Raw genomic sequence first — 11,722 nt, 5'->3', positions numbered from 1 at the left:
GAGCTCGATCTCACTATTAGCTGCTGTGAGGTCGAGCTATGTGGGCCCCACCATGATGCGCGTCGACCATCAACACCGTGCATTTGATGGATACCCTCTAAATTATGGAATATCCCAAAAATCAGCCGTATACGAAAATCAGGTGGGCCATACCATCTAAAATCATGTGAAACACCGTTAAAACATATAAAAGCACTTGGTGGGGCCCACCTGAGTTTTGAATGCTGTTGAAACTTGGTCTGAACCCTCATGCAAGTGGGACACATATAATGGATGGTCTGGATTTGCAAACCACATCTCGGTGGGCCCAAAAAACTGATTATGAATGTTTTAATGGTGCATGGCCCCTCCCCACTTCTGTATGTGGTGTGGCCCACACAAGTCACAGATTGACTTGATTTTTGAGACTTAGTCCCACGATGGAATGGTGCATTTGACTGATGGGTTAGATTTTCAAAATGCATCACGGTGGGGCCCACACAGCTCGACCTCATGGGACGGACTCGTGAGGTCGAGCGCATAGTACCTTCCCCCCCCCCCACACACACACACACACACACACATATATATATATATATATATATATATATATATATCAACCCACATATCTTTGCCATCTAACACACCACTGAAGTGGGTGGCGCGTACTATGCAATTAGAGTCCGACTACCAGGCGAGAGAGGGGACGCAGATCTCTTGCCAATGACTCTCGCGTTCGTAAATGCGTAACTTTGGTGGGGTTCACCATGACACTTTTGAGAAATTTGTCTGTTTGTCCATTTTGTGAGCTTATTTTAGTAGATCAAAATTGAGAAGTATCCAAAACTAAAGTGGGCCAAAATGTGGTTAGTGAAATTCCCACCGTTGAAACCTTCCTAAGTCCGATGTTTACATGCCATCCATTCGGTTCACAACGTCATTACCGTTCAAAACTTTTCTGCCTCCGTGAGTCTTAGTTCCAGCTCATTTTCGGATCACTAGTCTTAGATCAGCTCGCTTTTGGCTAATGCTCTACAGCCAACTCAGAAAATAGATAGATGGGTTGATTTCTCACAAACATCATGGTTGGTCTCACCTAAATTCACGGTGAAAAAACTTTATGCGAAAGGCTTTCCAGGGAATCTGTGTCCGGAGAGAAGTGTTTTCCATTGTACCGGATCCTTTGCAACCCCATATTTGCATTGCTTTGGGGGATCACCCTGTTCAATTTGTAAAATCCACTCCATCCGTCAGCTTCTATCTCTGATTATAGGATTAAAAGTAGAAGCGAAGTCTACAAATCAGGTGGGCCGCGCTACCCAAACAATAGGAATGTAATTGCAGCCATAGATTTGTGCGTGAGGCCACATGGGTATATCTTTCGTCAAAACCATTAATCTGGTGTAAATCATAAGTGATGAATGAACATATTCAAATGATGGTCATTTGAAACTCAGGCCGGCTACATCTCGAACAATTATACATCGTTTCTATTGGTGTAACATATAGAAATCTTTTATCAGATTTATATCTTGTATTTATGGTTTAAATAAGGGTTTTCACCTGATAGACGGAGTGGATTTACATATACAAATACAGTAGACTCCATCTGAATATTCTGCACTCAGCCGGAAACAGGTGCGGTTGAGAATACCGGTCTCTCATTCGGATTCGGATTCGGAGTGATGACTCCAGTAGACTTCACTGCTGAATAGCTATGTATACCCCCAATGAGTATATATTTTATCTATGCTGTCCATCTATTTTGGTCCTCATTTTAGCTCAATCACTACTGTTGTGCCCGTGTGAAGGTTTCGACTGTGGGCGCTCAATCACTACTGTTTCCTGTCGTGTGGTCGACCTGAGATTTGGATCTGCCTTATTTTTTAACGTATGCCTTAGAATGATCCGGTAAAATGGATGGACGACCTGGATAAAACACGCGCATAATGAAATCGGATTGTGTACTGAGTTACTCAGTATGCTTTTATCGTATTGAGTAAACTCAGTTGGACCCACTGTGAATTTATGTGGTTTATCTACACCATACATCTATTTTTACTGCTAATTTTAGGGGTTGGTCCCAAAATTGAAGTAAATCCAATACTCAAGTGTACCATTACACAGGGAACATTGTGGAATAAGGATTTCCACCGTTGAAACTTTCTTAGGGTATAAAGTAATTTTTTTTTTGTCATCCAACTTATTCATAAGATCACAAAGACATGGATAAAGAGAAAACACAAACATCAGCTTCATCTAAAACTTCTTTGGCCTCCAAAAAATTTCAATGGTAGAGGTTCAATCAAACTGTTTCGTGTGATGTGGTCCACTTGAGATTTTAATTTGCTTCTTTTTTGGGATCAGGCACTAAAATTATCTGGTAACATGGATTAACCGAGTGGATAAAATAAATAAACAAAAGTGGACCCACACAGTTTACTCAGTATGCTAAGGGTACTGAGTTACTCAGTACGCAATCCGCTTCCCGCATAATGGTAGGCCCAGGCTTTTCCAGCACCGTCTGTCGGTACCGGAGGGGTCACGACCGAATCCTAGTCGCACCATCCGTCTGGGCGTTCGTTCCTATCAGCGGTTGGGATTCTCTAGGGTGGAGCCGTACAAGTACAAAGAGGCGCCTCAGGTCAGGACAGAAAAGAAGTTCAGGGTCAGATGCATCAGGACCGTATGATTTTTTATTTTTTATTTTTCCAGCTGGAGAGTGGGAGAGTGAGAGACCGAGAGCAAACCCTGGTATCTTAAATCCCTTTTCTTGAGAGAAGCATTTCATGGAATCTCTTTTCTAATTAGAGCTCTCTCTCTCTACGTCTAGGGTTTGGGTTCTGGGTTTTTTTCTCTCTCCTATTTTTAATACATAGATTCTGCAATGGAGATGGAGATTGAGAAGGTTGTTTGCAGGAATGGTGGGGTGGTTGATTGGGAGAGGGTTTTGGGTACTGTCATGGAAGGCGTTGTGGCTGAGACGGTTCTTGTTGCTAGTAAATCTGTTATTTGGCTTCTCTTGGCGGTATGTATTTCAATTTCCCCTACGTTTATTTTCGTCTTTTTCTTTTTTGTTTTTGGATTTTTTTGGTCATCTGGGTTTTACTGGTAAGTGATTTTTGTGATGAGGGTTAAGTTTTTATTTTTTTTATTTTTTATTTTTTATTTTTATAATTCTATCTATTTTGGATTTTGTTTTTGGTGTTTTTTTTTTGAAAATCTAGGGTTTTGGTAGTATGGTTGTAGAGTCTTGCTTTTATGCTGTTTGGGTTTTGAATATTTTCATATACATTTAAGCGAATGGTGTTTTTCTTTTCATTCTTTGCTTCTACTTTCTTTCTTTGTTTGTTATTGTTTGGGGTTTTTGCCTTATACTGAAAATTCGGGTTTATGGACTGGCTTTTAGTATTTTTGGGGCTATGCTAGGGTTTTGATTTTTTATTTATTTATTTATTTTTTTATAATATGTTTTTGTCTACTTCTTGTCTTTTTTTTTTTTTTTTTGGAAGTCTTGGAGTTGTTGCCGTTTCTCTGGATTTCTGTTTTCTGTATCTTTTTCTAACCCAATCATGAAAGCTTGGATTTTTTTTCCCGGGTGTAGATTGTTCTCTGGTTTTAAGGGCTTTGGACAAGGTTTGGTGAATATTTTAATATGAGTTTAGGGTTTTTAGAGTGCTGCTTTCTTAAGCTGCTAGGGTTCCCTTAACCAAGCCACTGCCTACGAGTCGCCGGCTCATTCTTCAAGAGGCACATGGTCGGAGATTTCACCTCCCACTGCTTGGGAGCTCATGGTTTCATGTTCTATTTCACTCCCCATGTCATCTTCTATATTTATCATTTTATTCTAATTGAGTGTAGTTGTTGGGATTTATAATCTAGATTTTTCTTGTTTCCTGTGCTTTGTTGCCAAAAATAAAAAAGGGAAAGAAAAGCTATGTTTTCTTCTAGTTGAAGATGCATTTTGAACTGATAATGCTTATGAAGTTGGGGTTTGTTGCCACATCTCTCACCAATGTAGGGTTTTGCATTGGATTTTATGGGTAGATGGGGATTTTGAAGGATAGGTTTAGCTGTTAGGGCTTTCGAAAGGGATGGGATTTTGCAGATGGGCCTCACTTCATTTTGTTTGAAAATGTTGATTGTTATGTTACATGAAATATGATTAGTCTCCTCCGCTTCTGGGTTGCGGGTTTTCTTTTTTCTTTTTTAAGTTGCTTCTGGGTTGAGCTGCTTCCACATTTAAAGTTCCATCAAGGAGGAATAGAAAGTTCTAACCCTATGTGAAAAGGACCTTGACTGACATTAGCAAATAGCCTCCTTCCTCTGGCCAGATAAAACGACATTAGTATTACCCTTATCTCTTGATAATACCTCCCATATAAGAGAAGTCTGCATTTGAAGAGGAAAATGCCATTAACGTTCATTTCTTGTGCACCCACTAGAGGCATCTCCCAATTTGGCCCAAGGAACTATCAGAATCAAACTCATGAGACAATGGCGTCCAATTCGACATGACCTCTGGTGTTGACATTTTGTTGAATTAGTTGCAAGAGAGAGCCCCTTTAATATAAGTGACCAACGTTTCTGTTATTTGCACAGCCTTCTACCTTCCTATGTTTTTATACTTTTTAAGAATTTTTTTTTCAAGAGATAACTGAAATTTTATTGAGAATACTTGTTAACAATTTGAAACAGATTCTTCATTTCTACCGCACCCAAATCTCTTGCTGCTTTCCTTGATGCTTTGTGCAATTATGGGTGTACTCAAGCCACCTTATCATAAAAAAAGTGCTCATTCCTTTTGTTCCATGCATTACATACTATTCTTTAATTTGACCCTGCTTCCTACCTGTCACATAAGAGGCGAAGAAGGCACCAATAATCTATTTGACGTGAAGAAGGCACCAATAATCTATTTCTCAACCAAATGTTCTCCCAGAACCTTACTGTTGAGCACTTCCCTAGTTTAAATCTTAACTCCTAGGAATTTTCCCCACCAAATATGAGTTGTCCTCCCACTCACTTTCTTCTTTATCTTTTTCCCCCCTTGTACCATCCTCTTGCTCTTCAAAAAAAAAAATCTTATACCATCCTCTCCTCTTTCTACAAAAGGGATCTCCAAGGGGCATTCCCTTCAAACCCTCGCCACTATTTCATTAACAAACCCAACTTCCTTGATTCCTTCAATTCCGAATCTTCCTTAAAGTTTTTTGCAACTCCCAATTTGTCAAGTGATAACCACTTCCTTGCCAAAGAAAGTTCATTTGAAGCTCCTCTAATCCTTTTTGCCACTTTGTTGGGAATTTTGCAAAAGATAACATGTAAACCTGAGAACTGGCAATGGAAGCTTTGATTGGTGTTGCTCGATCCCCCTAAAGAAAGATAAGATCACTTCCAAATGGCCATCTACTTCTTAATTTTGCAACAATAGGATCCCACATGTAAGGAAGACGAGGATCAGCCCATGGTGGGATGCCAAGATAGCAAAGGATCAATTCACCCCAAAATAGAAGTCTGTCCTCTTGATAAGTCGAGGTTCCAATACTAGAAGTAGAGCACTTCTCAAGGTTTGCTCTTGCGCATGATAGTATTTTGGACCATCTTAGCATAATCTAAAATTTCAATGGCTTTCAGAGCCTCATGACATCTAAAGTGTCATTAGGCAATTGGAGGTGCAAAATATAAAGGGATTCACCAACTGAAAAAATCCATGAGAAATTGCTCTCCTTTTGAAACACTTGCATAAACTTGCTACCATTGTACGGAAGGGGATCCTCATCCCTTGGCAGCTTGGCGCAACCACCTGTAGCTCTTAAGGTAGCCACACATTTGACCCTTGACAAGGTGCTCATGGATATAGAAGTCTAGATCCTTCACCTCCATTTTTCCTTAAAGCCCATACCAAACAATGTTTAATGTATCGATAGTATTGCCCAATACTATTGGTATTGTAGGTCAGCAAAACAAAACAAGGGGATATCACAAAAAATACCTTGTATGACAAATCGTTAATACATGCCAATATATTGTGATATTCACAAATATCTTGTGATATTTGTGATATTTTTTAGGCATAAATCAGAAAAAATAAGAAAAAACAGAAGTTATTATTTACCCAATATTTGTAGTCATCAAAGCACAAATTGAGAAATCGCAATTGCAAACAACACATAGTTGTCCCCTAAACAATGGAAAACTATTATGTTCAAGGGTTCAACTATGGCAGGTCAGGTCGTGCCGAGGGTGAACCCAAGCCCAACCCACCGTAAAGTGGAGTCTGCCTATTACCCAACCCAACCCTAGACCCAAACCGAGCTCAGCCCACTGTATTAAATACTCAACCCTAACATACTTCTGGTTAGGCTAGGTTACATTAGGTTGGGTCAGGTTAGATTGGCTTTACACCTGTAACTAGTAAATTAACATGTAAAATCAAATATCTTACCATTACATGACACCATTAAAGTAACACCTATAACTATCAAGATAACACTAGATGAAGTTTACAATCATCACTTGCAATCAAATAAAACTAAAGAAATAGATAAATACTTAACTAATGTTTAGAGAGACTATTGCGTGTATCCGCAGGGATTAGTCTCACTTCAAATAAGAGGTGGGGACACCCTGTGTCTTCAAAAAAAAAAAAAAATGTTTAGAGAGACTACTCCAAAGACAAAACAAGTTAATGTGTGATAGAGGAAGAAAAATGAATGGAAGCAGGAAATGTGAAGAAGGGGAGAAGGATTTTCATATTTCTCCTCTCTCCCTAGACTCATCTAGTTGATGTTGGAGTTTAGTAATAGTTTTATCCTTTGGATCCCTTTAAGTAAAGGCAATAGATTCCTCTACAATGCTCATGTTGACAGAAGGCTTAGTTCAAAGCTCTACATAGGTTTGGATGAAGTATCCGATAGTGGTCCTTTAGGTGTCTTCTTCTCCCACAATGTGTACAGGGGAGCCTGTCTCCATCCACGGTTCCTTGTCCATTTTCCTTGTCTGTTCCTTTACCTATCTTTGAATCTTTTAGCAAGGCTGATCGTTCTGGAATAGTGGGGTGAGATGTTTCTCGTCTTCTTGCTTTTGTGCATATATAAATTATATGCGGATTCAAGGGAAGGTGGGAACTCTCTTCTAAGAACCTGTATACGTTGAGGTTCGAAATCCGAATGAAGACTAGCTGAAAATTTAAATATTTGCAGTTGACTCATTGGATTTTTTAAACCTTCCATACTCATAATAGCTGTTTGATAGTGTTCCAGGTCGCAACATTTTTGATTCAAGGTCGCAACATTTTTGATTCAAGCTCACAAAATATTATTCTGCAGTCACATAACCTTGTTCGAGATTATTTTCCCAGTGAAGTTGATAGAGATGTGCTAGATCTTCTTGATGGGAGTACATGGTAGCAACTTTATCCCATATATCTTTTGCAATTTGGAAACGATAGAGGCCATGATTGATATTAGGTTGCATGGAATTAAGTAGCAAAGCCATTACAAGCCAGTTTTTGCTTTCTCATTCCTCATAAGGATGAAAAGAAAAATAAATGATTGAAAGAGAGTTTTGGATCAGTATCAGTGCTGCTCCGATACCATAATGAATGATAGAAGAAGAAATGAAGTGAAGAGAGAAAAGTGAAGGGGAGAAGGATTTTTACATATCTCCTCTGATGCAGGACATGAAATTAAATATGACATGCAAGAGCTCAAGCTTTAGATTATACCAATTTTAAACAATCACAAAATTCCACATCCTACATATGATCAAATATTCAAAAAGGGGGGAATCTATGGGGGTCCAAGCCTACACAATTTTAGGGCTTGATCAAATTAAAATTATAAACCAAACAAAGCCAAAGGATTGTTAGAGTCATCCATTCTTGCAAAGGATCGTTCCCCAATTCAAGAGATTCATCAAGTTTCAATTTGGGGGAAAATCTAAGGTTCGAAAATTGGGAATAATTAGGATTTGAGACTCTTAGGGTTAGAGATTAGGATTAAGGGGTTTGATTTAAGTCTAAAGAGAAGGAAAATAGAGGAAAACAAAACCTGAGATAAGCTACATGCGTTGGACAACAATGGCCCTGGGCGCACATGCCTGTCTAACCGTCCGCACCTGTGTGGGGCCCACAAAGTTAGAAACTGACTTCTTGGCTAGATCGGCCAGGGTAGGACTACCTTCGTGCCAAATTTCGTATCGATCTGATGCACGGTTTGTGCGTAGTACTCCGCTGACGTTTCAACCCCTTAGATGGGCCAGAATCTGAAATCTGCTTGTGCTCTGCTGCAGAAGAGAACTTGAGTACGAGAGATGGTGAATCCGAAGATGGAAAGGATGTAGAAGATGGTGGATGTGGGGTGTAAAGAGGTGGGGGTGATTTGGAACGGGTGTGACTTCACACCACTGTAGTTAGCCCTTTGAGGAAGGGAGGGTTTCACACCCAATTTGATTCTTTAAGCCAAAGAGATAGAGAGGAAGAAAATGCTAGAATTTTATTCATAAACTTCATACTAATGCCTACATGTGGCTGATTTATTTATAAGAAAACCTTAAACCCCAAAAGACAATTTTACCCTTGCGCCATGTGCGCGCATTAATACCAAAACTTAAAGCAAATAAATACTAAGCAATCAAAACTGTTTATGAAGTTTCTAATAACAAAAGTAATCAAGACTAAAAATCCTAGATCATCTAAAGTAGGGGGCCACGATCATGAGATTCGGTGGTAGAATCTATGTGATGATCGGGTCCACTCCAAAACCCCATAGCGCAACCCCCAACTGTGAGGCCCTCCAAAGATGTCGTCGTCGATCAGATCGAAAGTGGCGCCCACCTCCTTGAATATGTGCGTAGGGTGGGGGGCGTGCACATGATGTCCCCATCAACTCTCCCCTGCCGCGAAAGATTCGCCACTAGCGAAAGAAAACCCTTAACCGCTCCAAGATATTTGGATCAAGTTTCTGAAGCTTCTCCTCAGTGAGCCACGTACTGTCTGAAGCTGGGCGTGACTTCCACTTGATAAGGAACTTTTGAAAGCTGTCGTCCAACGTCGATACTGTTTGATGGTCTAGAATATCCTCAACCTCCTCTCTGGGTGTGGGAAGGGTATATATGGGAGGTAGAGGCTGGGAAAATGGGTTGGGAAGGGGCCATGGGTTAAGGGAAAGGTCTGGGGAATCAGGATGGTTAGGTGAAAGGCCGGACAATGTATCAGTGGTCCCTTGAAATGCAACTAGATCCTCCACATTGAATGTGGAACTAATTCCCATGGAAGGTGGAAGATCTACCATATATGCATTTGGACTGTTTCGTTTTATAATTTTGAATGGTCCAGTGCTACGTGCGTGTAATTTCCGAACGGCTCCCTGAGGATACCGTTTTGGCTTGATGCAGACCATCACAGTCCCTTACATTGAATTCCTTGAATCGTTTATGTTGATCTGCGGAAAATTTGTACTGTTCATTACTGGTATTGATCTTTCGCCTGATTTCTTGATGCAATGAATGAATATGATGTGCAGAGGACTTTGCAGACTCTGATGGCGTATGGGACGGACATTGGGACAAGATTAAAAGGCTTCCTAGGTTTATAACTAGTAACAACTTCAAAAGGACAAACCTGTGGATCTATTGACGGAACTATTAAATGCAAACTCGGCGATAGGTATTGCAGTGTCCCACGTCCTGGTGTGCTCCCCCACTAAACACTTTTCTAGGCTCCTATTGACCACCTTAGTTTGATCATCGGTCTGAGGATGGTAGGCAGAAGAAAATTGGAGCCTAGTACTCATCATATGCCATAGTGTCTTCTAAAAATAACTCATGAACTGCACATCACAGTTAGACACTATGGTTTTGGGTAACCCATGAAGTTTGACAACCTCACTGAAGAACATTTTGGCAACATGAGATGCGTCAGAAGTCTTCGAACAAGGGATGAAGTGGGCCATTTTAGAAAAACGGTCCACGACAACAAATATGGAATTGTGTTTTCGAATGGTCTTGGGAAGCCCAAGCATGAAGTCTATACTGATGTCCTGACAAGGGGCGAATGGAACTGGCAAAGGTGTGTATAGCCCTGCATTCTGCTTTTTCTGCTTTGTTAGTTGACATGTACAACACTGCCCTATAATTTTGGCCACGTCTCGCTTGAGGCTTGGCCAATAGAATCTATCCTCCACTAGGACAATGGTTTTGTCTCGACCAAAATGACCTGTGACCCCTCCTGAATGTAACTCCCAGACAGGAAAATCGTGGAGGGAGGTGCAAGGTATGCACAAATGGTCACTCCTAGACAAATATCCATCCAATATCAAATACTCACCGCTGGCTCCAGACGGACTCTCTAACAACGATGCATACACAACTCTAAAATCGGGGCAATCAGAATAATCCTCTCTGACAAGCCCGAGCCCCGTGACTTCGACACTCATGGAATTGAGTAATGTGACTCGACAACTCAACGCGTCGGCAGGCTTATTCTCTACACCGGCCTTGTGCTTAAGCATAAAAGTGTACTACTGAAGGAACTGAACCTACTTGGCGTGCCTAGGGTTTAGTTTCTTCGGAGAGTTCAGATATCTCAAGGCCTCGTGATCTGAGAACAAGATGAATTCTTGGGGCAATAGATAATGACGCAAGTGGCGCATCGATTGCACCACCGCATAGAATTTTTTGTCATAGGTGGAGTATTTTTGTTTTGCCTCATTCAGTTTCTCACTAAAAAAGGCGATAGGTTGCCCTTCCTGACTAAGTACTCCTATGCCGACTCCTGACGCATCGCATGCGACTTCAAAAACTTTCGAAAAAATTCGAAAGTCGTGTGACTGGAGCTTCGGTCATCTTGACCTTTATCTCCTTGAAGACCTTCGAGGCTGCCTTTGTCGATTGAAACTCTCATTTTTTTTTTTTTTAATGCAATTCGTGATGGGAGCCATAATGGAATTGAAGCCTCGAATGAACCGTCTATAAAAGGTGGCCAAGCTGTGAAAGCTGCGCACCTCGTGAATACTGCGTAGTTCAGGCCAATTGATGATAGCCTTGACCTTCTCGGGATCCGTCGACACTCAGATGACACAACAAAACCTAAGAAGCAAGGTGTCTCGTATCCGTTACGATACGACCGTATCGGCCGACATCGTTACGCGATGCGGGGTCGAAATGGGCACCCCCGGGTCGATTCTGTGACCGTTACGGGCCATAACGGCCATTACGTCCCTGTAACGGCTGTTATGGGCTAAAGAAAATAGGGAAAAAAAACCGTACCTTTTTTTTCCCCCTTTCTTTTCTTCTTCTTCTTCTTCTTCTTCTCGGATTGCTGCGGCTGCAGCCCTCCTCCTCTCTCTCTCTCTCCCTCTCTCCCTCTCCCTCTTCTTTCCCTCTTTTTCTTTTCGGTTTCCCTCTCTCTCCCTTCTTTTTCATTTCGTATCGGAAAAGAGGAAAAACAAATTTCATATTGATCCAAAACTTCTGTGATCCCAAAAAGGGTTTCAATGGTGGACGTTCAATCCCCCACTACTTTTTTCAGTGTGGTCCACTTGATAATTAGATCTGTATTATTTTTCGTGTTAAGCCTTAAGACGAGCTCGTCAAATGATTGGACGGTTTAGATATAACACATACCTCATGATCAGACCCACATGACTTGCTTATGTCAAATGAATGGACTAGGTACGAGTTACGCAGCATGTCGCACAAGTTAATAAAATGTACACGTGCCACGTGGGCCCCACCATGA

At 40.9% G+C, this 11,722-nt stretch overlaps 1 protein-coding gene across 2 annotated transcripts in view; it reads left to right on the top strand.

The window, feature by feature from the left end:
- Positions 1-2,689: 2,689 nt before the first annotated feature.
- LOC131258400 (phosphopantothenoylcysteine decarboxylase subunit VHS3-like) overlaps positions 2,690-11,722 on the top strand; it is a 28,326-nt gene continuing 19,293 nt past the window's right edge. Inside the window, exon 1 of one of the 2 annotated variants that reach the window (XM_058259715.1) lies at positions 2,690-3,011. In XM_058259715.1, the coding sequence (XP_058115698.1) occupies positions 2,867-3,011 (145 nt within the window). In that variant the 5' untranslated portion in view covers positions 2,690-2,866. The remainder of the gene's footprint in view (positions 3,012-11,722) is intronic. The other variant, XM_058259714.1, reaches the window with a different exon arrangement.

The sequence above is a fragment of the Magnolia sinica genome, chromosome 10, assembly GCF_029962835.1.
Source record: "Magnolia sinica isolate HGM2019 chromosome 10, MsV1, whole genome shotgun sequence".
Taxonomy (NCBI): Eukaryota; Viridiplantae; Streptophyta; class Magnoliopsida; order Magnoliales; family Magnoliaceae; genus Magnolia; species Magnolia sinica.
The sequence above is the reverse complement of the archived record's forward strand: the minus strand, read 5'-3'. Positions and strand labels throughout refer to the sequence as shown.